Source organism: Filicampus tigris, chromosome 1 (assembly GCF_054856515.1).
Source record: "Filicampus tigris isolate MCC_2025a chromosome 1, RoL_Ftig_1.0, whole genome shotgun sequence".
In the NCBI taxonomy this organism is placed as follows: Eukaryota; Metazoa; Chordata; class Actinopteri; order Syngnathiformes; family Syngnathidae; genus Filicampus; species Filicampus tigris.
In genome coordinates this window covers 34,341,093-34,368,554 of record NC_141217.1, presented here as the reverse complement: position 1 = coordinate 34,368,554, position 27,462 = coordinate 34,341,093, and the positions used below count along the sequence as shown (strand labels likewise).

The 27,462-nt window shown below is 45.5% G+C and overlaps 1 protein-coding gene across 4 annotated transcripts in view; it reads left to right on the top strand.

Moving 5' to 3' along the window:
• Positions 1–535: 535 nt before the first annotated feature.
• LOC147153745 (kalirin-like) overlaps positions 536–27,462 on the top strand; it is a 40,746-nt gene continuing 13,819 nt past the window's right edge. For 3 of the 4 annotated variants that reach the window (XM_086035610.1, XM_086035619.1, XM_086035601.1), the window contains exons 1-39: positions 552–1,041; positions 2,048–2,122; positions 2,191–2,305; positions 2,400–2,592; positions 2,710–2,933; positions 3,070–3,388; positions 3,478–3,600; positions 3,701–3,892; positions 5,505–5,636; positions 5,715–5,849; positions 5,916–6,008; positions 6,125–6,247; positions 6,338–6,454; positions 7,915–7,989; positions 8,063–8,185; positions 8,311–8,363; positions 8,575–8,722; positions 8,797–8,966; positions 9,050–9,147; positions 12,183–12,346; positions 12,460–12,579; positions 12,664–12,743; positions 14,625–14,763; positions 16,438–16,572; positions 16,787–16,940; positions 17,066–17,181; positions 17,909–18,031; positions 18,791–18,973; positions 20,476–20,600; positions 21,007–21,073; positions 22,030–22,139; positions 22,218–22,287; positions 22,377–22,466; positions 22,967–23,059; positions 23,123–23,234; positions 24,022–24,212; positions 24,298–24,399; positions 24,469–24,623; positions 26,074–26,176. In XM_086035610.1, the coding sequence (XP_085891736.1) occupies positions 987–1,041; positions 2,048–2,122; positions 2,191–2,305; positions 2,400–2,592; positions 2,710–2,933; positions 3,070–3,388; positions 3,478–3,600; positions 3,701–3,892; positions 5,505–5,636; positions 5,715–5,849; positions 5,916–6,008; positions 6,125–6,247; positions 6,338–6,454; positions 7,915–7,989; positions 8,063–8,185; positions 8,311–8,363; positions 8,575–8,722; positions 8,797–8,966; positions 9,050–9,147; positions 12,183–12,346; positions 12,460–12,579; positions 12,664–12,743; positions 14,625–14,763; positions 16,438–16,572; positions 16,787–16,940; positions 17,066–17,181; positions 17,909–18,031; positions 18,791–18,973; positions 20,476–20,600; positions 21,007–21,073; positions 22,030–22,139; positions 22,218–22,287; positions 22,377–22,466; positions 22,967–23,059; positions 23,123–23,234; positions 24,022–24,212; positions 24,298–24,399; positions 24,469–24,623; positions 26,074–26,176 (4,995 nt within the window). In that variant the 5' untranslated portion in view covers positions 552–986. Of the gene's footprint in view, positions 1,042–2,047; positions 2,123–2,190; positions 2,306–2,399; positions 2,593–2,709; positions 2,934–3,069; positions 3,389–3,477; positions 3,601–3,700; positions 3,893–5,504; positions 5,637–5,714; positions 5,850–5,915; positions 6,009–6,124; positions 6,248–6,337; positions 6,455–7,914; positions 7,990–8,062; positions 8,186–8,310; positions 8,364–8,574; positions 8,723–8,796; positions 8,967–9,049; positions 9,148–12,182; positions 12,347–12,459; positions 12,580–12,663; positions 12,744–14,624; positions 14,764–16,437; positions 16,573–16,786; positions 16,941–17,065; positions 17,182–17,908; positions 18,032–18,790; positions 18,974–20,475; positions 20,601–21,006; positions 21,074–22,029; positions 22,140–22,217; positions 22,288–22,376; positions 22,467–22,966; positions 23,060–23,122; positions 23,235–24,021; positions 24,213–24,297; positions 24,400–24,468; positions 24,624–26,073; positions 26,177–27,462 lie in introns of all 4 variants that reach the window. The other variant, XM_086035628.1, reaches the window with a different exon arrangement.

Genomic DNA, 27,462 nt, shown 5'->3' with positions numbered 1-27,462 from the left:
TCTGACCTGTGAGGCGGACGTGCTAACCACCGTACCACCCTGCATGTTACTAGTGAGACAAAAATGTGCAGTGCAGGTGGAAGGTGATAAACGGATCGGGAATTTTTTGTTAAATTCCCAGCTCTGGTTTTTCCCACTACTGCCGTCTACAACTGTATTGGATTAAGAACGGCGCACTAGTTGTCAACTAGTGCACAGTTGTTCTCACTAGTGACTAGTGACTGGTAGTGACTTATCCATTACTACACTATTTGGTTTCACTACTAAGACATTCCGCACACTAGTAGAACAGTGACATTTTTACCACGCTATTAGTACAATGACTAGGACGCTGTCATACTTGTGAGGACAAAGAGCTATTCATGGAGAATCCAACGCACTCGTACATCGAATAAATCACACGGCTTTGCCATACGTCGAAACGTCGCGGCGTCTCGCGTGTTTATACGTGTTGTGTGAGTGCGTGCGCTTGTGAGTGTGTGCGAGCGCGCGCGCGTCCAGCAGCTGGCGCAGCCCTCGTGCACGGCGCCTCTCTGCGCGCATGCGCGCTTAGGCTACTCGGCGACGAACCGAGCGAGGTTATCATCAAGACAGAACGGAGGGGGGGGTGGCGAGATACCGGTTCGTGTGATGGTACGTGTATAGGGTAACGGTAAAGCGAACATTTACGATGAAGCGTGAGATTCAGTGCCGTGCGGCGGCGTCACCGTAGAGAGCATCACCATCATCATCATAAAGGAGGTGAAAGGAGGTGAAGAAGGAGGACTGCCGAAGCTGAACGTGGAGGATGCACCATCACTGACCCACTGATCGTTACCGGGAGGAGGGGAACGTTCCGTCCCTTACGGCGGACTAATATTAGCTTAGTTCGGGTGCCCCATCTGATGTGAAGTCGCGGGTATGGACGGGTAGGCAGGGGAGGAGGTGACCATCGGTGCATAACGGAGGAGAGAGCCCGAGGACGAGGAGGAGGAAGAGGGTGTAGGATGAATCCGGCGGATGGAGCAGGAGAAACGGGCCCGGACGGCCTGGCGACGGCAGGTAGGGCGTGTGAGCGTGCGCGCGAACTGCTTTATCGCCATGATGCCTTCACATATACGCCCATTGATTTGGAAGGTGTGCACGCGCGCGTGCGTGTGGAGAACGCTCAGAGCACCCTACTGTAGATACTATAGGCATATGGTCACGTGCCCATTTACGAGTTTTTGTACTCCAAAGCCAATGGATATGGTGCTCTCTGATTGGCGACCACGTTTTAATTACCGTATTATAGCAACCGCAACTGACTTGGAGGCGATCTAATTATGGACTCCATCATTGATTTTCACAGGGGTGGTTCTGATGATTACTCGTGTACTGAACGTTTGACATTTTGTCAAAACAGCGGTGGCCAAGTGGCATGCATGTTCTCCCCTTGCGTGGGCTTCCTCCATGTCCTCAGTCTTCCTCCCACGTTCCAAAACATGCACGTTCATTGAAACCTCAAAATCAATGCGAGGTGTGAATGCTTGTTTGTGTGCCCTGCCAATTGGTGGTGTACCGCGCTGCCTCTCGCCCACAATCGGTCGAGCTCACCCATGACCTTAATGAGGAAAACGGATGGACGAAGCAGCTATAGGCCACATCCAAGTCAGAGTGAGACATGTTCATGATGCTTGTTGTGTAATCAGGCTAATGAGTCCTGACAATTAGAGCAACTTTGTCTGAAGCCCCCCACAACAAAGTTATTTTGGGCTCGTCACTGACTCAGTGTGTGTGTTTGCGTGCGTGTGTGCATCCCTTACTGATCTGCTGTCTGCTGCTCAAACTGACAACTGATGGGATGGATCACTCAGGTTGCTAATTGAGTGTTTTGATGGTTGCTCCTCAAAGACCTGTCCATGCTGCAAACCTCATTCATGATGAGTCACTTAGCTAAACTCCCACACTTGCAAGCAAGTCCGACTGCTCTAATGTCAGCCACAGAGCCCAGCACGGACCAGGGCAAAGACACATTTGGTGCACTAATGTAGGCAGAAACAGATAACAATGTGTCTTGGCATTCCAGTATCCAGTAAAGCAGAGTGCGTCCGGGCAGGTGACGTCCTGACAGTGCTCAGAGAGAAAGTGGCTTTTGTGTCAGGTAAAGTTGACTGGTAGAGCACGGCGACATTCCGGTTTGGTCTGGTCTTGACCCAGTTGAATGTCCAGGTGGACGAGACAAACGAGGAGGACCAATCCTGACATTCCCAGCTAGGACCAACCACGAGCGAATAAAACAGGAAGATCTGAGCAGGCTGGTTACGTACCTGTCAACCATACCGAGGTGCGCTTGTTTGTCGTCACATCTAACTGCATGTCTGTCCATCTCCGCTGACCGCGTCTCTCTCTGTCTCGCTCTCATTCTCTCTCCGTCTCAGTGAGGACGTGCGTGCACGGGGGTTCACCGTGGTAGTGGACATGCGTGGTAGTAAGTGGGACAGCGTGAAGCCGGTGTTACGTACTTTGCAGGAATCCTTTTCCTCCAACATCCACATGGCACTGCTCATCAAACCTGATACATTTTGGCAGAAACACAAGACCAACCTGGGCAGTGCCAAGCTCACCTTTGAGGTACTACTTACTATTTCATTATAATTGAGTACTAATGCCATTAAGTGACTGACAACGTCTACTAATAAAAAGTCATTCCTACTAAAGCTTGTTACAAATGCACAATTTTGTCTTCAGACCACTCTAGTGTCCGTAGAAGGTCTGTCCCGGTTGGTTGACCCTTCTCAGTTAACGTCCGACCTGGGTGGCTCATTGGAGTATGATCATGTGGAGTGGACTGAGCTGCGTCTGGGTCTGGAGGAGTTCTCAGCGGCCGCCACGCAACTGTTGAATCAATTGGATCAGCTGGAAGTTGGTCTGACCAGCTTACCAGAACCGCAGGATGTGGACGACTCCCGCAAGTGAGGATCCCACTTATTGATTAGCTGCCTAAAGCTTGCCAGTGTGTGTGTCAAAAGGACAGAGAAGGTTTCAACGAGAGCATCAGACTCCACCGTAACGTACTGATTGCCGATGCTAACCTTTCCTTACCTCCAGAATACTCGAAGAACACAATCGTCTCCGAAACACCATCGCTACGGCGCCAGTTGACGCCCTCGACCGAGAGGGGAGGAGCTTGCTCCAGCGCATGCGCCTGGGCCCCTCTCACGGGGACACCTCCAACGAGAGCGGCGCCGGGAGCCACGGCAGCTGGCTGTCAGGCGGGGCTGACTTCCAAAGCGTGGCGCCAAAGGTCTCCTCTCTGCTCGACCGCCTGCAGGTGGCTCGCAGTCACCTGCTGCAGAGCTGGAGCGACAGGAAGCTCCACCTGGACCAGGCGCTGCAGTTGCACCTTTTCGAGCAGGACGCCACCAAGGTGAGCTGGAGCGGTCTCGCCAACCATCAGGTGGCGAGTCGTCCGCAAATCGCCCTTCATCAAACGACGTCAAATCTTGCCCCCGACAGATGTCCGAGTGGATCGCCCACAGTAAGGAGCTGTTCGTGCAGACGCTGGTGGAGGTTGGTCAGAACCATCAGCACGCCGTTGACTTGCAATCACAACATCAGCACTTCACCTCAAATGTGATGGTGAGTATGTGAAGTCTCTCAGAAATATGTGTTTACCTTTTGTTGATGTCACCTGGCGTTGCGTTTGTTTGTGCGCGTGCATGTGTGTGTGTGCGTGTAGAACGGTAGTGTAAATGTGGACAGTGTGGTTACTGTGGCAGCCAGGCTTGCAGAGGCTGGTCACTTTGGGGCAGAGAGGATTGCCACGGTGTCCTCACAGCTACAAGAAGACTGGAAGTTATTGACCACGGCTTTGGAAGAGCGAAGCAACACGTTAGCCATGGCAACTGGCTTCCACCAAGGGGCAGAGCAGGTGATTAGTCAGAAGTCATTCATTGTGCTGCTCCTTCTGGTGGGCCCACCTCGGCTATCGGGAACCAGGAGACAGTATAATACAGTCATGCAGACAAACAAAGAAGAATAGTACTTCTTCTACTACTACTGTAAGTGACTCAGTAAGAAATGTAATTTTTTCATAGAGGATAAAGAATATATGTGAGTACTGTTATACTATCTGTCTACAAGTGTTGCCTCAACGTTTGTGTTCGAATATGTGTGGCTTTAAAGGGTTCTAAAACTGCTGCTATCAATGCTAACTGCTGCTGTCGATGGCATTTTTCATTGTTTGTTTGCATCACTCAAAGCAGACTTTGCTAAGGTAAAGCTATGTGCAGGGGTGCACATAATTTTTTTCATGCGGTACTCACATGAGTACCAGGAGATTGTCTTTGGTACTGACTAGTGGTCCAACGGATAACATAAGTCACGGTTCGGATCGGTCATAGATTTTGAGGATCATTTTTTGCATGAGCAAAACAAAAAAAAAACAAAAAAAAAACTGAATAGAACTTTGTCTTCATTTATTTTGTAATACACTTTTGCCCATAAAAAAAACCCTCCTAATGTCTAATATTAAGAACAAGATTTTGGAAGTGGTACATTGTTTAAATTTCAAGGTATCCTGCCAGACATTTTGAGCTGAATGTTTTCTTACAATTATTAGGCAAACATGTTGTCATGTTGTTATAAATTAAGTGAAGACAAAGTTTTATTTATTTATTTATTTTTTTCATAATGAAAAAGACTTGAAGTGCAATTTAAGGCACATTTCTTAAAGAATGGACAGCACATTACAAAGTAATCTAGGTCCACAATATAGAAAAATACGTTTTAAAAAAAGCAGCAGCTGGTGAACTACCAGCTAATGATAACAGCTGCTAGCCACTGACGTCCGAGATTTGTGCCGTATCATACAATGACAGCATAATCAACTAGCGGTTTATGCCCTAAATTTGCGATTGAATATGATTTCGAGACAGCGTTGTGTTGGTAGCAAGCGTTAAAACTGCCGATATGTCGAAAACGGAAGTCAAGTTAGCTGTTACGCCACCACGCGGGCCATCTTCAAAGTAAAAGTTCACTAAGGCTATTGCCTTTGCATTAATGATTGTGGAAGCAGTGCGTTCGTTGTGTATGTTTGCGAAACGTTCCCATGCATGCGACTTACGTGATCCATAAGGGTTTTCAACTTTCTCTGCTGAATGCGGACTAATCACGTTGCCTTATTGTGAACGTGCACAGTTTTTTCACCAACCATTCTGCGGATCGTGCAAATCCTGAACCGATGCTTGATCCTTACAAATCAAAGATGATTCGTTGCACTGCACCACTAATGTGTACAGGTACGCAAATACACGTGTAACACTCTTTGGGATCAGGGCTTTAGCACCATTTTGTGGTATATTAGTGCATTATAAAAAGAGCGGAAAAACACCAAGAGGGGAGATTTTTAGAAAATAGCCACGGATAGGTTCCACAGAAAAACATTAAGTAAATATTGTAATGGCAAATTTCGAATAAGTGTGAGATTGCCTTACATCTTCATAGCTTCCCCGTTCTGCCCTCCTACCTGGTTATGTATGCAGTTCCTTCACAAAGCAGAGGCATGGCTTCAGACCTATGCTGAGGCATCGCTGCCATTGGCAACGGCTGAGCTGGAGGAAGCTGTAAAAAAACACCAGGAGCTGAATGAGGAGGTCTCTGCCAACTACACCCAGGTGACTGCCTGACTTTGTGTCAGTGTGCCATTCTGGACATCTGTTTGTTTGCCTTTCTTCTCACCTGTCTTTGTGCAGGTCAGCGAGAGCGGTAAAGCCTTGTTGGACGTGCTAAACCGAAGCACAGTGACTGACAACACTGACACATCACCTAAACCAGATTTCACTGCCACCACGCACGGCATCATGGGAGTTCTGCACCAGGTCATGCAGGTACCGTTCGCATCTCACTATTACTGTAAGGATGGACAGGTGTGGATGAACCGAACTCTGTTGCAGGGTCACCATGACCTGGAGAATGCATGGCAACACCGTAAGCTCCGCCTCCACCAGCGCCTTCAGTTGTGCGTGTTTCAACAAGATGTCAGACAGGTGCAATGCACACATTAACCGAAATGATGGGACCTGCCTACTCCCTGGCTTGTACACTTTTTGTCTCACCATATTGTCCATATTCATCTGTCGGTACCTCCCTCCAACTGTGTCAGGTGTTGGACTGGGTGGAGCAGCACGGTGAGGTTTTCCTCAACAAACACAGTGGTGTTGGGAAGTCTCTGCACCGAGCGCGAGCTCTTCAGAAACGTCATGACGACTTCCAGCAAGTGGCTCAGGTGAGTGCAACCTTCACCATTGTCACGGTTCAATTATTACACATGTGCGACGTGTTCACTGTGCACGTGTGATGGATGTGCATGCGTTAGAACACGTACACCAACGCAGAGAAGCTTCTGGAAGCAGCTGACCAACTGGCTCAGTCCGGCGAGTGTGAGGAGGAAGAGATCTACCAGGCGGCCCGAGATTTGGAGCTCCGCATGCAGGTGACCCACCTGGGCATGACAATCTCTAGCCAATAAATTAAGCACAATGCTTAAAGAGGGAGTCAACCCAAAGATATTTTTTCAAGAATCTGTTCTATGCGAGCCCACTAGTTGAAACAAGGCATTCAGATAAGTATTGCGTTTGGGGAATGAAAATGACATCACAACTGCTCAGTGCTCAGGTAACGACCAATCACGGCTGATCTGTTATCTGAAGCTGAGCCGTGATTGGCCGTTACCTGAGCCCTGAGCAGTTGTGATGTCATTTTCAGTCGACAGAGTTGACAAAATGGCCGCTCCCTGAGATGGCTACAAAGGGGTGGGTTAACTCTTATTCCACAAACGCAATATTAGGGGTGGGCGATCTGGCAAAATTATAATATCCCGATTTAAAAAAAATAAAATTACGATCACGATTTTATCATCATTCTTTTTTTACATCGCTTTTTTTTAAGGCTAATTTGCACATTTCTGACCATTGTCCTCATGTTAAACATATAAAACATATTTAAAATGTATATAAAACTCTGAAAGAAAAAAAAACATTTTAAGCCAGCTAAGCTTTCTGAACAGATTTTAATTTGAATAGTGACAATTTTTATCAAAATGTGCAGTGGATGTAAACATAAAAGATAACGTAACGTAAACATAAAAACACAGCTCGTAACGCAGGTCTAGTACTTTGAGGAGTCTTTTAAAGCCCTCGTTTTCCACTGTTTTAATGGCAATCATGTCTTCAGCAAGGTAATAAGTCACTGCCTCAGTTATTTCTTTACACTGCTTGCTTGTTTCTTTATATGGCGTGCCCTTGTTAAATGACTGTTTTACCGTGGGTTGCGTTAGCTTGGAGCTAGCGGCTGCCTCCGGCTACCAATGGTCTGTTCTCCGTTTGCTTTGGCTGTTGGCGCTGACGTCCGAACCGAGTCCCTGCAAACTTTGCAAATAACTGGCTTGCGCTTTCTCCTGCGAGGAAAAGCCAAACCGAATCGACACTGTGTACGTGGAGATCCTTTTTGGGACCAACTCTGCTTCGTGGTGACATTCCGCTACAGCTTCCCGCTATACGAACAAACAGTGAGGTGGGGAGTGTCACGTAAAGTGCACTGTACGTGCTGTGATTGGTTGGTCGGGTATACGCGTCGAGCTAAACTGTTTAGAATGTGCCATGTAGACGATCAAACGATCTTTCGGCTTTATGAGATCGTGAACGCGTTAAACCGCCTAACGATCTAATATCATCGTATCGCCCACACCTACGCAATATTAATCAGAATGCCGTGTTTCAACTAGTGGGCCTGCTGGGAACATATTCTTGAAAAAAATGTGTTTGGGTTGATTTCCCCTTTAAGTGTTCCTCCCATGTCTAACTCTCTTTTCAAAGAAACTGCAATCATTTATGAGATTATTCATCCGGAGAGACAAGCAGGTGACGTGCCGTGTGTTTGTGTGTCTTTCTGTAGGCGTTCATTCAGAAAGTGGAACAAAGGAAGATGCTGCTAGACTTGGCAGTGTCCTTCTACACACACACCAAAGAGGTAACATCTGTTGGAAGCGACTGACAAAACTTGAACCTGATCCCTACCGCAATCCCCCGCCTACCGCACACAGCTGTCGTCATGGATGGAAGGGCTCCAGAAGCAGCTCTCGGCTGACCTCTGCATTGGTTCTGAATCGGTGGAAGCTTTGCAGACGCTCATGAACCAGCAACAACAGCAGCAGGCCAACACACAGGTAACGCCTGAAGTCCGATCTCAGAACCAAACGCTAACCTTCTCACAAAAAGGCCGACCTCCCTTCCACCTCCGACCCCGACTTCTAACCCTCACATTAACCCGGCCTCTAACCCCGCCCCGCAGGAGGCTGCGATGAGTGTCATCAGAGAAGGTGAAGACCTCATCCTGCAACTCAGGTAGAGAGCCTGCACGCATTCGGTTCTCTCGTCCCATTGCTGCATGGTTTTTGCTCCGCCTACCTCCCTTTATAAACTGCCGCCCGGGCTCAATAGATGATTCTCGGTCGTGTGTTTGTTTTGCATTTGGGTACGTTTGCTTTCAGCTCAGTGCATGAAGGTGATCGCCGCAGGTGGATTGCAAAGTTAATGTAGCGCGCATTTGTTTTAGGCCCCAGGGCAGCTCCGTGGCCCACGTGGAGTCGGTGCTGCAGCAACTAGAGGAGTTCCACATTCAGCTGGAGGAGGTTTTCCATCAGAAGAAGATCCGATTGGATGTTTACCTGCAACTGCGTATCCTGCAACAGTGCATACTGGAGGTACATTTTGGGACATTCCAAAATGAGCGTCGAACCTTCCAGTTGTTGTTCAATGTGAGTGTGATGTCGCCTAGGTAACCGGGGAGATGGACGCCTGGAAGCAGGAGCTCCAGAAACAATCCCAGGACCTTTCCGCTGAGAAGCGGCTATCCGAAGCAAACCAAGACAAGCAAGCACTCGGGCCGTCGCGGCTAAATGAAGCTAGCCCAGAGGCACTTACGTTAGCACAGCAACGTATTCACAGGTGGACGCTTTGGTATTAAGGCAAAGAGGGAAAAAATGTCCGCTCGGCACTGATATTTTAGACTTGAATTGATTGATCTGCAGGCACATGGAACGGAGGCTCGCTGTGAACAACATGACCTATGAGGTGGTCCAGCAAGGTCACGACCTTCAGCAGTATATCACCGAGGTCAAGTCAACAGGTGAGTCACTGGGCTACACACCAAACGTGTATTGCAAGCTGTTATTTTTGGGAAAATAGAACCAACAAAATGGATCAAAGGATCACATGGCTGATTGATTGATTCATGGTTCCAGACGTTCTTGATAGGTTTTAAGAGCTCACTTCCTTAAAAGATTCTGTGAGCTTTGAGGTGTGATGATGGGTGGATAGAATTCTTGCAGTTTCTGATGTTTGCCACGTTTGGACTTTTAGAGAACTTTGTTCTCCGCTGGACTGCGCACTAAAAATGTTGAGCAGTTTTCCCAACGTATTTGGTGGGTATCTGTGAAATTTGAGCAGATTGGGTTACTTTTACCCATGGTCAGGGTTAGTTATTTTGACCCATCTGATTCGGTTTGAAAATTGCATTTGGGCGGGCTGAAGAGTTCAGGTCGCCATTTTGGTTGTGTACTAAACGAAATTGAATTCAATATTATTAGAAAATGTTAGGGGCAGCACGGTGGTCGACTGGTTAGCACGTCCACCTCACAGTTCAGAGGTCGTGGCCTCCCTGTATGGAGTTTGCATGTTCTCCCCGTGCCTGCGTGGGTTTTCTCCGGGTACTCCGGTTTCCTCCCACATTCCAAAAACATGCACGGTAAGTTGATTGGACTCTCTAAATTGCCCCTAGGTGTGATTGTGAACGCGAGTCGTTGTTTGTCTTTGTGTGCCCTGCGATTGGCTGGCAACCAATTCAGGGTGTCCCCTGCCTACTGCCCGAAGACGGCTGGGATAGGCTCCAGCACGCCCCGCGACCCTTGTGAGGATAAGCGGTATCGATAATGGATGGATAGAACATTTTAGTGGTGGCTCAGTGTGAGTTTGGGGTTCAAATCCTGGTTAGAGTGAATGGTAACATCCATCTGGGTCCTAATCCTAGATTAAAGTGGATGGGTTGCATCTGGAAGGGCATCTGGAGTGTCAAACCTCATATGAGGGACTTGCTCTGGCAATCCCTGACAGGGGATATTGACTTTTTCTTCTTAGAAAATGTTGGTAGTAAATGTATATACTGATAACCTGGTAACTCATTTCTTGGTAGCGGCTGACTTTCGCTCCTCTGCCTGCATGCCTCCCAGTCACTCCCGGCCTTCCTCCTGGGCCCCTGGGGGCCGGAGTTTAACTCCTTGGGGCCGGCCCTCATTTACTTTTCCCGTCGACAGCTCAGTTACTGGTATGCTCTGGCTTCGGAACCCTGGATGGTCTCCACCCTGAGCCTTGCCCCATGGGTGTGGAATTCAGTTCCGATTGCGCCCCTCTTTTGTCCAGCCGGGTCAAGGAGACCGTTACGTCAGTGACCCGTGTAAGGCCTTGGCGCTAGACCAGGAGCTGTCCACCCTCCGAAGCTGTGGATCCTTTGGCGCTACCTGGAGACTTCTACTCTCCTTACTTCCCTGTATCAAAGAAGATGGATGAAGAATCAAAATCTTTTAAGAGTGGGTCATGTTTGGCACATCTCTTCAACATATCACGGATAGTCTCTGGATAGGAAACTAAATAGTCATGTTCCCCACAACCCCCATCCCACCCAAAAAGGGGGGGGTGACCAAAGATGTGTACATCTACCCCCTCATCAGAGAGAGAGAGAAAGAGAGAGAGAAAGAGTTTGCCCTACCCAGTTATCATGTGCATTATGTCTATTCAACTTTGTCCCTTGTGGTGTTCGGCGGTACAACTACTACTCGCGGTCTTGTACACTTTCCAACTACTTTGCCCCCAACATCAGTAAGGCATTGCACATCAAACCTGTCACAAGCCAACCTCCCACTTGGTGGAGGTTGGCTGGCCTCTGTCACTTCCTCTGTTCATCCATTTTGCCTTCATCCTTTTTTGCTCTCACGGGGTCACTTTGATTGAGAGACGGGGGTGCACCCGAGATTAGTTGCCAGTCAATCACAGTGCATGTTTGGATAAACAAGCGTGCCCATTCATATTCACACCTACAGGCAATTTTGAGTTCAAGAAATAACCTAACGTGCACAGAACCAGAGTACCAGGAGAAAATTGTCCATCAACTTTTTGAAGATCGTTTCAAGGCATAATGGGTTGGTGGATTAAGGTTGCCATCATTTGGTCCTGATGGCCACATCAAACTTTGACCTGCATGAGGATTAGAAAGTGTTGCTACAAATTGGACGCCTTTGTTTTCAGTTAGAAAGGTGAGGCTCTACCGACTGAGACTCCACTTTAGGGCAGATGAATGGCAGCGGCCAGGACTTTGTCTCACAGCTGGAAATGCCAAAGGGGTTCTCAAGGAAGTCTGGGCATCCGTGCCTCAATTGCTGCACCTGCCCAGATAAGCGAAAGAAAATGGACGGACGTTCTCCGTGTGCTAGTTTGTTCTTTGGTTTGCTGGACACTTCCTTGAGCGAAAGTCATTTTATTCTCAACAGTGTAGTTTATGCCCGCTTATCGTTACGTTGAATAAGTAGCTTTGTGTTTCTTATGTTTGGGTTCTCTTGTTCCCTCCGCAGTGTGTTCATTTGTCAACATTGCACCTGAATGGTGTCACTTTGAGGGTGACGGAGGTTAGCTACTGAGGCGGGGGCCGTAAAGCACCTGTATATCTTTTCACTTTGGAGCTTGCAGACACTTACAGTAAAACATCCAGTTAATAGCATTACCAGTACCATTATGGAAGTAAAAAGAACTACTGTACATGGAGCAAAATGTGATAGAGTAGAATATGATACAGTAGAGGGGCTGATGTAAGTCTGCCTGCTTCAGTAACATACCGATGATTTAAGGGTTGGGGGGGGGGGGCAGAGGAGGATAATGGGGGAGGGAGAAAGGGGGATGGGGTAGCCATGGAAACTGCACTCAGATGGTCCCCATGGAAACCGGCTCATTGACTTTGCCACGGATACACGCACACATACACACACAGTAAGCACACGATTGGAGATTGCACATTTATAGTAATGGATTTGAATTTCATTGGTGTAGTCTATTTTCTGACATGCACGTGCACATGTCTGCGTGTCCCCCCCGGGTGTGTCTCTCCGTGTGTGTCAGGAATCGAGCTGTCAGAGGTAGAGGGCGATCTCTCCTCTCAGGTGGAGGAGCTGCAACGCCTAATGCTGGACAAACAGAAAGAACTGCAGCAGATTGCAGATCACACTCACACACACCTGGAACAGAACCTGCAGCTTAGACACCTGCAGAACCAGGTCAAGCAGGTAACACACACACACAGACACACCTGTAGATGAAATGGGTCACACGTACACGCCTGCAAGCCGAATATGCAACAGGTGTGTACCTTTGGTTCTGATTCATGTGCGTTGGTCAGGTGCTGGGTTGGATCACGGAGGGTGAGGTCATGCTGTCATCCTGCATGCTGAACTCCAGCTGTTTGTCGGAAGCGGAACAGCTGCAGAGGGAACACGAGCGCCTCCAACAGGCCATCGAGGTTACTTCACACACACACGCACACGCGCACTCCTGAAGGTTTAAGAGCTCCATTGGGGAACATCTAACTGGTGTTATTTTCCAGTCTCTCCTACATGCTGACTCCCTGCAGAGGACCCACCAGGTGGCTCTGGCTTTACAGCAGAGAGCAGAACTGCTAGTCAGGTTGGTCAAAAGGCATACTCCATATTAGGAGTTGAACAACTAAAGCCTTTTTTTTTTTTTTTGGAGTCAACTATGATGTGATGAAAGTCGAGTCAAACTCGATTGATCAGTTACATCAGTTGATGTTTTTTCAGCACAATACAGCAGTCCACAATATTTTTTGCACCACAAAGCAGTTTCGCGCAAGGACATATTTGGACAGCTGGCGTAGGAACAAAATTGTTGGACATAACATTTCGGCAATGAAATTGAAGCTTCACTTTTGCAGGCATATCTGATTCCATTCGGATTCCTCCTCGAATCCGATTTTTAGTGCTGACTGTCCTCACTGTTTAGAAAGGGTCCAAATGGGATATGGTCCTGTTCGGACTGGGCCACATTATTGACCCATCCGACAAGATGCTAGAGCAACGACATTGGAACAGAGTCGTCGTCCAGCACGTGTAGTGTTTGACGTCATATAATTGCGACAGTGGCAACAACAGCAAATACATACCCTCGAGATTTGCTCCCCACAGACCAATAAGGCAATGTGTTTCCTGCTCCGTCCAGGGACTACTGATTTCAATTTCTTCGGTCTGCTCCATTTTTTTACCACTCCGCACTTTGATTGGCACTGGCGCAATGGGTCTTTCGTCACATAGAGTGACGTCAAATGCGATATGAAACTACCTCCCGAATGTGGTTTCAATCTGTCCCGCAAAAAAATTGGATTTCGTGTGCTTTGTGAATGTTCAGACTACAAAAGAGCCATCCAGTTTCAATCTGGATGGGCTAAAAATCGGATTTTGGCTGGCAGTCTGAATGCAGGCTTTGCGTTGTTGCTTTCTTTTCTTGCCACCACTTGGTGCCACTGGCATGAATATTTTAAGATTAGCTGTGATCAGAACAGTTGCAACTAGCAAGACCAACAGCTATTCTCTTCCACAACCAGTTTGTTTTCTTACTTTCAGACCAAAACAGATATATGAAGACTGTCTTGCCTTGTTGGGTGGGCATTTCGTTGCTCCACAGAATGTTTTTGTCCGGCGGCGGAAGCAGACGTTCGAGTAGAATGGCCTCTGTAAATCAGCAAATTGGAAGATTAGATGCCAAAAACACACCATTAGCAATTAGTCGTCTTCAAGTTTTGTAAATAGATGGATTTGAAGTGGACCCATTGACTAATCAGTTCAATTTGGACTGTTGACTCATAAACATAAATACCTACAGAAAATAATTCAAATGAATGGATTGAACGTCATATATCCACAAAGTGCAAAAAGATAATCGCTCCCATGCACACAAACTAATATATTTGAGACCAAAACCACAAAAATCATATGTAACTTTAAATGTGATGATTATAAATGCTTACTACTTATTGATTTTATATTCTGTAGGTTATCATTTTTAAGAGGAAGCTGAAGACACACCTTTTTACTTTGGCTTTTAAATAATTGCTCTTAGTCTCTTACTATTTTTATCCAATCTTATTGTTTTCAATATTAGCTCCGTGTGTTTCCTCAAGGGGGGGGCCTCCGTGTCATTCCTCTCAGCGTGGAGGAGCCCCCCTTGGGTACTCTTTCGTCCTATGGTTTCTCTGTGCCCCGCCGTGTCTCTTTTTCCGGTTGTATGTGTGTGTGTGAGTGCAGGTGTGCTTGTGGATATCTGTCTTTGTGTATATTGTGAGGGGGGAGGGAAGGCGGGAGCGGGTTTTTCCTTTTATGTTGTATTTGGATGTTTTTTAGCGTACAGCACTTTGAGTTGCGTTTGATGTGTGAAAAGTGCTATATACGTAAAATTTCATTTGATATGATCAATTTAACGGCCAATAATGGCAAGCAACGTCTACGGGTTTGTGTTTGTTTGCTTCATCCAAAACACTGGCCCCTTATCTAGGTCAGGCCATTATGATCCAGATGCAGTGAGGTCCTGCGCACAAACGGTGGCACTCCATTGGCAGACTCTGATGCTGCGGATCGAGGACCGACTCAAACTGGTCAACGCTTCTGCTGCTTTCTACAGAACATCGCAACAGGTTAGCAGAAGTTTGTCCTCCTGTCAGTATATCAATGGTATGACTGGCCAATAGTGAAGTAGAAATATTTTGCAAATGCTGTTAGTAAGCACATTACATGTCATTCGCGCTTCAGATTTTGACTGATTGATGGAGATCTTGGGGAGCATCAACACCGATGATGCAATAGATTCAGTGAAGCAAGATATTACCCATTGTATCTTTATTTAAGAGAATTGTTTCATTTTTTTTTGTTGGCTATAAAAATGATTTGTGGCGGATGTGTTCTTAGTAGTTCTTGTAACCCATACAGGTAAGTTGTAGTTTTCATTTGTTATCATTAGAGATATTTTTTTTCAGTCGTGTGTCAGTAATAGAGCTCTGACTAGCACCGAAAATCCGCCTTCACTATCTGTTTACCGCTTAATCGGTGAATCCTGAATCAACTCGAAAGGGTTACTAATTTTGCTATTGCAGGAATATACGACGTTAAAAAATAAAATCCAATTTTGTCCAAAGCGCTTTATCAAGACTCAAATTCACTTTTTTGAAAACGTATCGGAGTGTACACCGACAAGCTAATGCAGCCGCGTCAACCTAGGGGAAGACTTTCCTTTTTAGTTTAAAATAACTTATTTTAACCTATAGGACCCCTTGCCATACAATGGCCAACAGCAGAACCCATTGTTTTATTTTGAACCAAACTTAAATCTTGTGCCATACCAACTGCTAGCTAGCGCTAAGCTAACCTGAGTATTTTTGTATCACGTCTCCCTTGCTAGGATGTCGTGAGAGGCCAACAGTGAGTAAAGAAAGGCATTGATAACACTGCCTAGCTGTGCTGTACTGACTGACTGCTTAATAGTTGAATTTAATGCTCATTTGAACGTAGTGCGCATTCACGCACGACGTTCACTGGCCACTGTATCAAACCTTCACAAGTTCTGCGGTTTTCATATGGTCTGGGGATGCCGTCAAAAGAGAGTATGTTGGACGGCGGGGGAGAGGGAAGAGAGAAATAACACTCTAGGCTGCGCACCAGTTAGCATTATTATTTTGCCGTGACCCGTTCTGACTCGAATTACAAAATGATGATCCGACGTCCATTTTTAATGGAGAATTCGCCTCTCTATTCAAGTCACCACCGATTTGTGCACAGTCCTAGTCAGTAGTGTGTGAGAGCATTTCAGTAGTAAAAATCGAGTGGAAAAAATGTCAGTAGTGTATATGAGAGCGTTTTAGGTTTGAGTGTGAGGGCATTTCAGTAGTTTGTGCAAGCAAAAAAAAAACAACAAACAATTTAGTAGTTTATATGACAGCATTTTAGTAGTGCTTGTGAGCAGTAATCCCGAATTATGTCCCAAATTGCCCCTCATATGATGATCCGACGTCCATTTTTAATGGAGAATTCGCCTCTCTATTCAAGTCACCACCGATTTGTGCACAGTCCTAGTCAGTAGTGTGTGAGAGCATTTCAGTAGTAAAAATCGAGTGGAAAAAATGTCAGTAGTGTATATGAGAGCGTTTTAGGTTTGAGTGTGAGGGCATTTCAGTAGTTTGTGCAAGCAAAAAAAAAACAACAAACAATTTAGTAGTTTATATGACAGCGTTTTAGTAGTGCTTGTGAGCAGTAATCCCGAATTATGTCCCAAATTGCCCCTCATACTGAACCGTGTGTGCAATTTGAATATGCAGGTATGCGGTGTGCTGGAGAGTCTGGAGCAGGAGTACCGCAGGGAGGAGGACTGGTGCGGGGGTGGAGACAGACAACCTGAGCATCTCCTGCCTCTCATTAACAAACACATGGAGCAGAAGGAGGCCTTTCTCAAGGTGTTGCGTAAAGCAATGACTCTCAACCTGGGTGGCCCAGTCCCAAGGGTCTGCGGGCTATAATTTGGGCGTTTCAAAATAATTGGCAAAATTAAAAAAAAAAAAAGAAAATTCTCGCTTGGGCCCAAAAAGTTGGAGAATATGAAGTGCGATTTTAATATATTTGCTAAGCCGCAATGTAACATCCTTCATTTGCTTGTTACTATGGAATCAGGCCTGCACGCTAGCAAGACGGAACGCAGAGGTTTTCCTCAAGTACATCCACCGCAACAGCGTCACCATGGCGAACATCTCTGGCCACAATGTCACCGTGTCGGGGGTCACTGAGGTGACCGGGCACTCACGGGTACCAGAGCAACAGGTCAAAGGTGACATGAACCCGACACACGCACGAGCACACCCACCCACAAACACGATGTGAAAATGGAAGGGAGCCACAGAAAACAAGGAGTTTATCATTCATGCGTGCGTGTGTGCGCGTGTGTGTGTACAGGTATTCTCAGTGAGTTGCTTCAAAGAGAAAATAGAGTACTTCATTTTTGGACATTAAAGAAGCGCCGATTGGACCAGTGCCAGCAGTACGTCATGTTTCAGAACCACACACAGCAGGTATGTAACGACGGCTACTGACATTGCGTTGATGGTATCGTAATTTTCTTACAATTATTAATCGTTGCATACTGTTCTGATCAAATGTAGTTATTATTTATTTTTACAGCAACAAGAATAGCCTGAATGACATTCGTGCACCTGGAAATTTGATGACTTTTTCTAAAGTGAACCAAAATGCACAAACATTTAAATATCAAAAAATGTCACTCTTTTGTAGAAGTGTTTCAAAGTTTGTATGTATGTCAAATTGGAGTCAACTGGATTGATTTTAGATTCACTAGTATGCGATAATTCAAGGAAGATTTTAGTAAGGGTGGGAATTTTGTGTTCAAGAAGGAGTTAAAAAGTCACATGAACTGTCTTAGGCACCCCCACATTTTTGCAGGTTCTCGCAGAAACATGCACGTTAGTCATTGGATGATCATGCAGGGGATTTTGAAACCGTAAGAGTCAAAGTCATGTACAGTATGTTTGTACTTTCAGGAGACAGTCGGACTTTGAAACAGTACGGAGAACTGTATGAGTTTCCACCACATTGTCACAGGTTCTCTTAAAAACATGCAGCTTTTAGTCTTTGAAGGGTCGTGGGGGATCCTTGAAACAGTGAAAGACTACAATAGCGTTAGAATGATCATACAAACTAAACATAAGGAATAGAGGTCAGATGATTCCTCGAGTCATTTATAAAAAAAAATAAATAATAATAGTACTGTGAACTTTACAGGCTCTGGATTGGTTGGCACAATCAGGGGACCACTACCTGACCACACACACATCACCAGGAGCAACAGCGACAGAGACGCAGGAGTTGCTCAACCAGCACCGGCAGTTTTGTGTTTCGGCTAAGGTAAGAGTGTGCACGCAGCCGGCCCAAGGCGTAAGCATGTTATAAATGTTTACTTTTGTCAGTTTTAAAGCGCTTTGGACACCATATAGTGTAGATAAAGCGCATTCCATTTAGGAGGCCTTGCGCAGTGAGTTTTAGTGTGATAATGGGCTCCCCCTAGTGGTATGTGAAAGAATCACTGCCTAAATACAGTTCAGTTTTATTTAACTTTTTAGTGCATTTAATCTTTAAGAAGTGATTGTTTTTGTGTTATTTAGGTAATTTTTTTAAAACCAATTTTGTGCAATTCATTTTAATTCAGTATTTAAGAACTGTTTTTATTTTCTTATATTGAAGCGTAGTCTTGACATTCAAACTGTACATCAGGGGTGCCCACACTTTTTCTGCCTGAGAGCTACTTATGACATGACCGAGTCAAAATGATCTACCACCTACTAAAAATGCATAACACATTATTAATAAATATATTGAGAATTATTTTTATATGTACCGTATATGCTGGTGGACCTTGCATGACTGCATCAACCTATATAGCACAAATATAGCAAAAAAAAAACAAACAGTAGTGAGGACGAATGACAGGCTGGCGATCTACCCACAATGCCTTTGCGATCGACCGGTAGATCGCGATCGACGTAATGGGCACCCCTGCTCTACATAATGTTACAGTGGCCTACGATAATATTAAATCAGTTCCGAGTGTGCGTGCTGACAAAGACGATGGCATTAAACCTCTGACTCTGTCTGTCTTGCCCTCAGCACACCCAGGAGAAAGTTCACCTGCTCATCCAACTGGCTGAGAGCATGCTGACTAAAGGCCACGCCCACCGCCTGGAGCTTCGCAGGTGTGTTTCTGCCGTGGATAAACGGTACCGGGACTTCACCGTCAGGATGGGCCAATATCGCCACCTGCTGGAGACGGCACTGGGAGGCTGCTCGCAGGTACCGTCCGCATCAAAAGCATTTCCAATCGACCACGTCATCGTTATGCTTGCCAGTTGTAACAATGGAACCACGTAACTGTATAATCATCAGGGTGGTGAGTCCAACCACTATACCACATTTATAAAATTTCACCTAATTGGTTGGCAAATTATCATTTATTGACTACAAATAATGTGTCATTGTTCCTCTATCTGTGCCAGCGACGCATAGACAGGCAGAACAATGAAATTATCTTCGACTCGATGGCAGAAGCACTCAGAATGATGCACACAAGTGTGACTGTGACACTATACTGCAAATCAGTAAGAAATCGAAACTGAAGCGCAAATTATAATTATAGTGCAAACAAATCTGTGGCTTTACCACGACAACATATCCAACTTTTCATGAAACATCATATCATTGTAAGTAGTTGGACTGCTTGTTTGAACTTACCAACATCGATAAATAAATTCGATTTATACTTAAACTTAAAAATTTCAACTCTCCAGTCAGTATCACCACACGTGCTAAAGAGCAGAGAAAGTACGATTATGCCTGCTTATTAAACGTAACATTTTCCGATTTCAAAATCCAGCAGCATTCACTTACAAACGGCAGCGGCACCTCATAAACGACGACGAATGACGAGCAATAATGGTTTCGTCTGTCGACATTTTCATTCATTGAAATCGGACGACGGCCGCGTACTGTTTATCCTCAAAATCGATGACAACTTAGCAGAGCGCTTCCATTCTCAAATCATTTGACCGAAGGATGCGTTTTGTTGCGTCACCTTTCAGTAGCGCCTGTGTGCAAACGCACACGCTCGTCAGTGCGAGAGCCACACTTTTATTTTATTTTACAGATGTGGTGTGCTCACACGACAGGCTCCTATTTATCAGCCGCACACCTACGCACACAGTTCTCCTATACGTACAGCAGTAGTGATTTTTTTTTCTCTCGAGCCAAAAAAGATTGCGGTGTCAGGAGAAAAATTAGGTGCACCTACGGCGCAAGCTTTATAAACCTTGCCCCCTTGCCACATGTCTCAATGACCATTTAAATTGGATTTGGAAATCGTGTTTTATCAAATCGTGATAATTTTGCCATTCAGCCTAAACCAACAAGGCAGCACCATGCGGCTGTATCAATAACACCCCGTCAAATGACATTTTATGATAATTTGATCATTTTTATAGCCAGTTTTGAACAGAAAATTGACATAAATTTTCACGGACCGCATTAAATGAAATGATGTGGGGACGACATCGGGCTTTGACTTGACTTTTTGCATCCGTGCTCTAAATTGTCCATAGGCGTTAATGTGAGTGCGATTGGTTGTTTGTATGTGCCCTGTGATTGGTTGGCAGCCAGTCATGGGTCTACCTTCCCTCTCACCCAAATCCAACTGGGACAGCCTCTAAGTACACTCGCAACCCCAAAGAGGACACGTGTTACAGAAAATAGATGGATGGATGTTAAATAACATAAGCAGGAGTTGTTTTGTTCCCCATTAGGACAACAAAGACTTGGAGCTCGAGCTCATTCCCAACAGTCTGTCTGACTCGGACCCGGAAGTCAATTTGTCGGACCCCAGCCACCAGGTCAGCGATGAGAAGAGACGCTCAGCCCGCAAGAAAGAGTGAGTAACTTAAGTGTTAATCTTTGCCTTAGGGCAATGGTTTTTAACATTTAATCTTTTAATAATGTTTTTTTTTTTTAACATTCATTTAGATAGAATTTTTATTTAGCTTTTATGCAGTTTATGTAATTTATACAACCAGTTTTTTGTTCCTCCATTTAAGTGCAGTGATGATGTTCAAACTGTACATGATGTTACATCGGGCTCGCAATAATATTAAATATACTTTATAGGAATAAAGCCTCTGCTTTGTTTTTCGATGAACGCGTAGGCCCACTACGCTACTGTAGTTTAATGTTGGTCATGATGATGGTACTTGGGAGAGTTAAGTATTATTGAAGTAGTCATAAAAAGTATAAGAACCAGTGAAGCGTGCTTGATGTTGGCTGACAAGTGTATGCTGCAGGTACATCATGGCGGAGCTGCTACAGACAGAGAGAGTGTACGTCAGAGACCTTCAAGAATGCATTGAGGTGCTACTCAATCCAATTTGCATAGCTAACTTTTCTTTTAGGCAGAGGTGGCAAAAGCACTCACACTTGGTCATTGAGTCGAGAAGCACAGAGAATTGAATAATTTACAAAAAGACTTTCAACTCACTGAATTAAACAGAAGTACAAAACAAGTACAAACATCGAAATGTACTTAAAGCGGAAGTCAACCCAAATATATTTTTTTCAAGAATATGTTCTATGCAGGCCTACTAGTTGAAAGGGGGCATTCTGATAAATATTGCGTTTGTGGACTAAGAGTTAATCCATCCGTTTTTAGCCATCTGTGGGAGCGGCCATTTTGTCACTTCTGTCGACTGAAAATGACATCACAACATGCATATACGGTACATATAAAAATCCATCCATCCATGATCGATACCGCTTCTCCTCACAAGGGTCGCGGGGCGTGCTGCAGCCTATCCCAGCTGTCTTCGGGCAGTAGGCGGGGGACACCCTGAATCGGTTGCCAGCCAATCGCAGGGCACACAGAGACAAACATCCGCACTCACAATCACACCTAGGGGCAATTTAGAGAGTCCAATCAACTTACCATGCATGTTTTTGGAATGTGGGAGGAAACCCGAGTACCCGGAGAAAACCCACGCAGCCACGGGGAGAACATGCAAACTCCACATATAAAAATAATTCTCAATATATTTATAAATAATGTGTTATGCATTTTTAGTAGGTGGTAGATCATTTTGACTCGGTCACGTCATAAGTAGCTCTCAGGCAGAAAAAGTGTGGGCACCCCTGATCTATATCTTAACTCGGTGGTCAGAAAAATAAATACTCGATTGAAGTACAAACACTTGAAAAATCTATTTTGAATACAGTAATGGGGTATTTGTACTTGGTTACTTCCCACTACTGGTTTTAAACCCCGACAGTGATAATACTGATTCTTCCTTACCGTGTGATCTGACCTGCTGCAGACATACATGTGGGAGATGACAAGCGGCTCCGAGGACGTCCCATCTGGCCTTAGCAACAGGGATGATGTGGTGTTTGGGAACATCCAGGATATCTACGAGTTCCATAACAGGTAGAAAATCAGTACAAAAAAAGAGTGTGTCTGTGTGTATGTGTCTGTAGTGCAATGATGCGGGGATGTCTGTTCCAGTATTTTCCTGAAGGAGCTGGAGAACTACGAGCAACTTCCGGAAGATGTGGGACATTGTTTCGTCACCTGGGTACTCAAATTTACTTAGATAGTAATAAAAAAACAACAACACTTGATCATGCATCCTATCCTTAAGTGTGTTTGTGTTCCTCTTCCTAGGCTGACAAGTTCCACATGTACGTGACCTATTGCAGGAACAAGCCAGACTCCAGTTTATTGATACAGCAGCATGGCGCTGGCTTCTTTGAGGTAATGTTTTTTTTTTTTTCTTCAAAACATCTAATAGGTCTCCAGAGCCAACGGGTTTTAGTTTCCGGTAGTGTTATAACACTTAATTTCAAGATCGCATTTTTGTCTCGGTCTCCAACTGGCCAGGCTCCCGATTTTTTGTCGAGACCAGTCAAGACCAGCACCGATCTTCTGTTCTTCAACTTCATTAGTGCGACAACAAGGAGAAGCATTTAAAGAAAGTATTTCAAAGAGAATTAAAATTGAAGCGAGAATGCTATTTAACTGTTCAACCTTGTTAAGGTTTTTAAAAGTGATTTTTACAGTCTTGGTGTTGTCATGGTCTTGGCTTGTCTCAGTCTTGGTCTCGTCTCAGTCTCAGCTTGTCCTGGTCTTGATTTTGACTCTGTCTCGACTCCCAAAATCTTAATCTTGTCTTGGTCTCTATAAGGTCTGGTCTCAGGCAAGTCTTGGTCTCAGATCGTTCAAAGCGTTAATTTCCGGTCTGGTTGGTTTTGCAGGAGGTCCAGAGGAGACACGGGCTCGCGAACTCCATCTCGTCAGCACTCATCAAACCCGTTCAGAGGATCACTAAGTATCAACTGCTTCTGAAGGTGAGCGGGTGACACGCGGCGTAAGCGACGATAGGCTCCATTGACACGTGTGCATTTTTGCAGGAATTGTTGGCATGCTGTGAAGAAGGAAAGGGCGAGATCAAAGAAGGCCTGGACGTCATGCTGAGTGTTCCCAAGAGAGCTAACGATGCTATGCATGTTAGCATGTTAGAAGGTAACAGTGTCGTGTTCCCGGGCCACACAGAGCTTTTTGTAATGTTTGAAAATAATAAGTTCTACTGCTGACTTGAACTTCAAACAGTGACAAACGCTTTTTGTGTTTAGGGGTTGTCAAGGTACATATTTTACCAAAACTATATCAGGTGTTCCTCTACATATTCACAATTGATGATTTGTTGCAGGGGAGGGGGTGGGGTCAGTGACGCTCGCCGCCATCATGAACTAAACTCACCTATTAGTAGAGAAGATACATTCTACATTCTAGTAGTGATAACAAGCATGAAAATAGCTACATTTACTCTTCAAATGCCACTCTTTTGAAAAATATTGCTAAGCACGCAAAATTCCAACATGTTGAACTCAAAATCTCATTTGTCAGACCCAAAATGTAGAATGGAATTTGAAATTAATTTCCTTTAAGCACCAATAATAATGTACTAAAGTTGAATGTAAAGTTGGGTATTGTGGATAATGTTGGTACCAAGTTCATGTCTATTTATTACGGTTCAACTCTGAGGTGAGTTGAGGAGCTTCACCTCGACAAAAGTAGTGCTTTGCCACCATCTTGTGGCATCTTTTGGCTTATAAGTAACTACTCGTCGCAGGACTCAGTTACTGTACACTGAAAAAGTGATGGTCTCTCAATTTTCTTAGAATTTCATTTAGTGTTGAATCTGGGCCTATTTAATTGAACACAAAGCGATTCTTTTGTTGTACGCATCTGCATGTTAATTGCACCTTCGCTGGCCAGTTTTGTAAAGGAACAATGATGTCATTATCAGGTCTTGAAGAGGGTCTTGAGGTGCAAGGCGAGCTCCTGCTGCAGGACTCCTTTCTTGTTTGGGAACCAAAGTCCCTCATCAGGAAGGGGCGCGACCGACACCTCTTCCTGTTTGAGCTGTCACTCATCTTCAGCAAGGAAATGAAAGATTCATCGGGGCGTACCAAATACCTTTACAAGAGCCGCTTGAGGGTAGCGCGCTTCCCACTACTTAGGCGTACAGGAAGACAAATGGACTAGGCCTCTGCTAAATGACTATTTTGTCCCTCCGCTTCAGACATCGGAGCTTGGTGTGACGGAGCACATCGAAGGGGATCCGTGTAAATTTGCGCTCTGGGTTGGCAGGACGCCAACTTCGGACAACAAGACGGTCCTGAAGGTAAGTGTTGAGGATGCCGGTTTTCTTTCCGAACCACGGCGTGACTCGTCCTTCAACCTGTCATGCCAGGCATCGTCCTTGGAGTTGAAGCAGGAGTGGGTCCGCAGCATTCGCCAGGTCATCCAGGAGAGACGGGGTCACCTGCGGGGGGCGCTGAGGGAGCCCATCCCCCTTCCCAAGACCCCCAATCTGACTCTCGGGCGACAACGCAGCATCACACGCAGGTCAGCATGCTTTTGACACCTTCAGTGAGCAATTAATCCGTTGTTTTGGTTTTTTTTTAAATATTGATTTCAAAGGAATGGGAGAATCATTAGAGGAGCACTGAGAATATCTGCATCACAATTCTGAGATTTGGGGTCCAGACTTTGGACCTTATGCTCACTACTAGTGTTCCATGTTGACCTCTATTAATTGATTAGTATGTCCATCCCTGTTGCCGTTTTTCGCTAATCATATGCACAAACCTTTACAGTAGCGGTTCGTGAACTTCTTCGACCAAATGACCAATATTAACACTCTGTAGTGTTGTAGGCCCAAGTGTTCATCAGAAACAAGGCAGAGTTTTTATGCCTAGAGTGTATAATAGTGTATATAAGTACATACAAGTAGGAATCCGCTCCGAGCGTCCACTGGTTCACACTGACCGTTCCGAGTGCTGCTCAAATTTGTTGTTTGGTTATTCAGAGTCAGGGGCGTTGCTAGGCATAGATAGGGGCCCCCTGCCACAGTGGTCCGCAACCAAACGTCTGCGGACCACTCAGTACAGAGCCTCAGAGATATGATAGATACGTTTTTTTTGCGCCGCATATGTGCCCCAATTGTACGTTATCACCACGGCAGAAATGTAACGCATGGTCCCCGAAATAGCCGTCCGACCATGAACCGGTCGGTGGCGGAAAAAAGCTTGCGAACCACTGCCCTACCCGCATAGCGAAGGCATTCGGGTCAGATCTGGCATGAAGCTGGCACAGGTGGCATTCAGTGGCATACGGTATACGTGAACCGAACATGGCCCAGGACCAGTAAAGGAGGCACTGCCTTCCATCCATCCATTATCGATACCGCTTATCCTCACAAGGGTCGCGGGGCGTGCCGGAGCCTATGCCAGCTGTCTTCGGGCAGTAGGCGGGGGACACCCCGAATCGGTTGCCAGCCAATCGCAGGGCACACAGGGACAAACATCCGCACTCACAATCACACCTAGGGGCAATTTAGAGCGATCAATTAACCTGCCATCTATGTTTTTGGAATGTGGGAGGAAACCGGAGTACCCGGAGAAAAGCCACGCAGGCACGGGAAGAACATGCAAACTCCACACAGGGATCGAACCCACGACCTCTGAACTGTGAGGCGGACGTGCTAACCAGTCGCCCACCGTGCCGCCCGGAGTGTCTTGACTCTGGCAAACAAGATATGGGCCAGTTGTTGAGTGAAGTATCTGACCCAGAAATCAATTTCGAAGTCTGGGCCATAGGTGTATAGCCAGTCTTCTCCCACCCTTAAATGCAGTTTACATTTTTTTTTTTTTTTTTTTACGCATAAAGTGCTTCAATTTACATGGTGATATGAGTTTTAGGTCATATTTCCCAGCCCTGTGTTCCACGCCGATAAGCTTTCCATATTTTGAGAATGGCTGCTGTACAGCGTTTTTTTGCGTTTCCCCTTTGACAGAGAGACCAGCGAGGACGCCGACAGCTTGGGCGATGCCAGCAGTCAGCCCGACACCGTCTCCATCGCCTCCCGAACATCCCAAAACACCGCAGACAGCGACAAGGTATTGCTCACTCACAAACACTGTGTGAGAGGCGTGTGTGTAATGACCTCACCACTGCTGCAGCTGGGTGTGTGCACGCGGGTGCGTGAGCGTGTGTGTTTGTGTGTGAGGGGGTTTCCTCCCTTCATGGTCTCGAGAAAACTTCACGTCGTCGCTCTGCTGCGGAGGTATGTTTTATTTCTTAATGGTGACCAGTGAGTTTACGTCAACCTATATCAAATTCTCTGACAATCAGTTGTACATAGAACAGCTCAGCGTTAATGAAAAAATGTCATCCTGCAGCTTTTAACCGTTGCACATATAAAGCGGTCTAAAGGCAATGTCTTTTGACATGATGCCCTTCCAGCTTCTGAATTTTTACTTCTCTTGTAGGCTAGTGGCCTCTAACCATTTTGGTAACAGGGACCGGTTTGCTTCATGCTGGTTAATTTTGCCACGGACTGAGTAGGTGTGTGATTTGTGGGTGGGGCGAAGGGTGACCACATGAACGCTATAACAGTTTTTTCCCGGTGTCATTAAGCATGATACATAGTTCATATTAGAAGAATCTTACGGCACATCGCCAAACAAAAACGTCAGTAGATATGAGTGACCCGAGTTCAGTTGTGTGGCTGATTTTTTTTTTTTTGCTTTGAGTTTGGGACCTGGGATACAGCACGACTGTGAACTTCACAACAAGCGACAGTTTGGTACATATAGTGCAGGGGTGGCCAAGTCCGGTCCTCAAGAGCTGATCGGTTCATCAGCAAGATTTGCAAAAGCCTGATAATGAGCCCGATGATTTGAATCAGGTGTATTGCCGTAGGGGTAAAACTAAAACAGGCTGGATTGTGGCTCTTGAGGTGGTGAAATAATCTTCAAAAAAGTGACTTCAAACTATTTTAAGACATTCCCAGTTGAAGATTACTGTCAAACGAAACATAAAACCCAGAGAATTACACATTGTGTATTTAAAACAAGCACATAGCGTAGTCTTTCAATGAGCCTAATGCTAACAAACGACATACCCAGGCTAACGAATAGCAACAGTGTTGCGGTGTTATAACCCTTTAATCAATGGATACAAATGGTGGAGCAACACATGAAGACAGATTTGACGGTAGTCACATGCATATATTATTTATCCTCTGTGAAGAACGACTTATATTTGTGTGCCTTATTGAGTACTGACACTTCTCCACGTATATCCTTATATCACGTATATAAATCTTTATTATGCTGCCCCCCAGGTGGCCACGGCGCACACACCAGAAGAATCTGAAAGAATACATTTCAGAGTAGCTTGT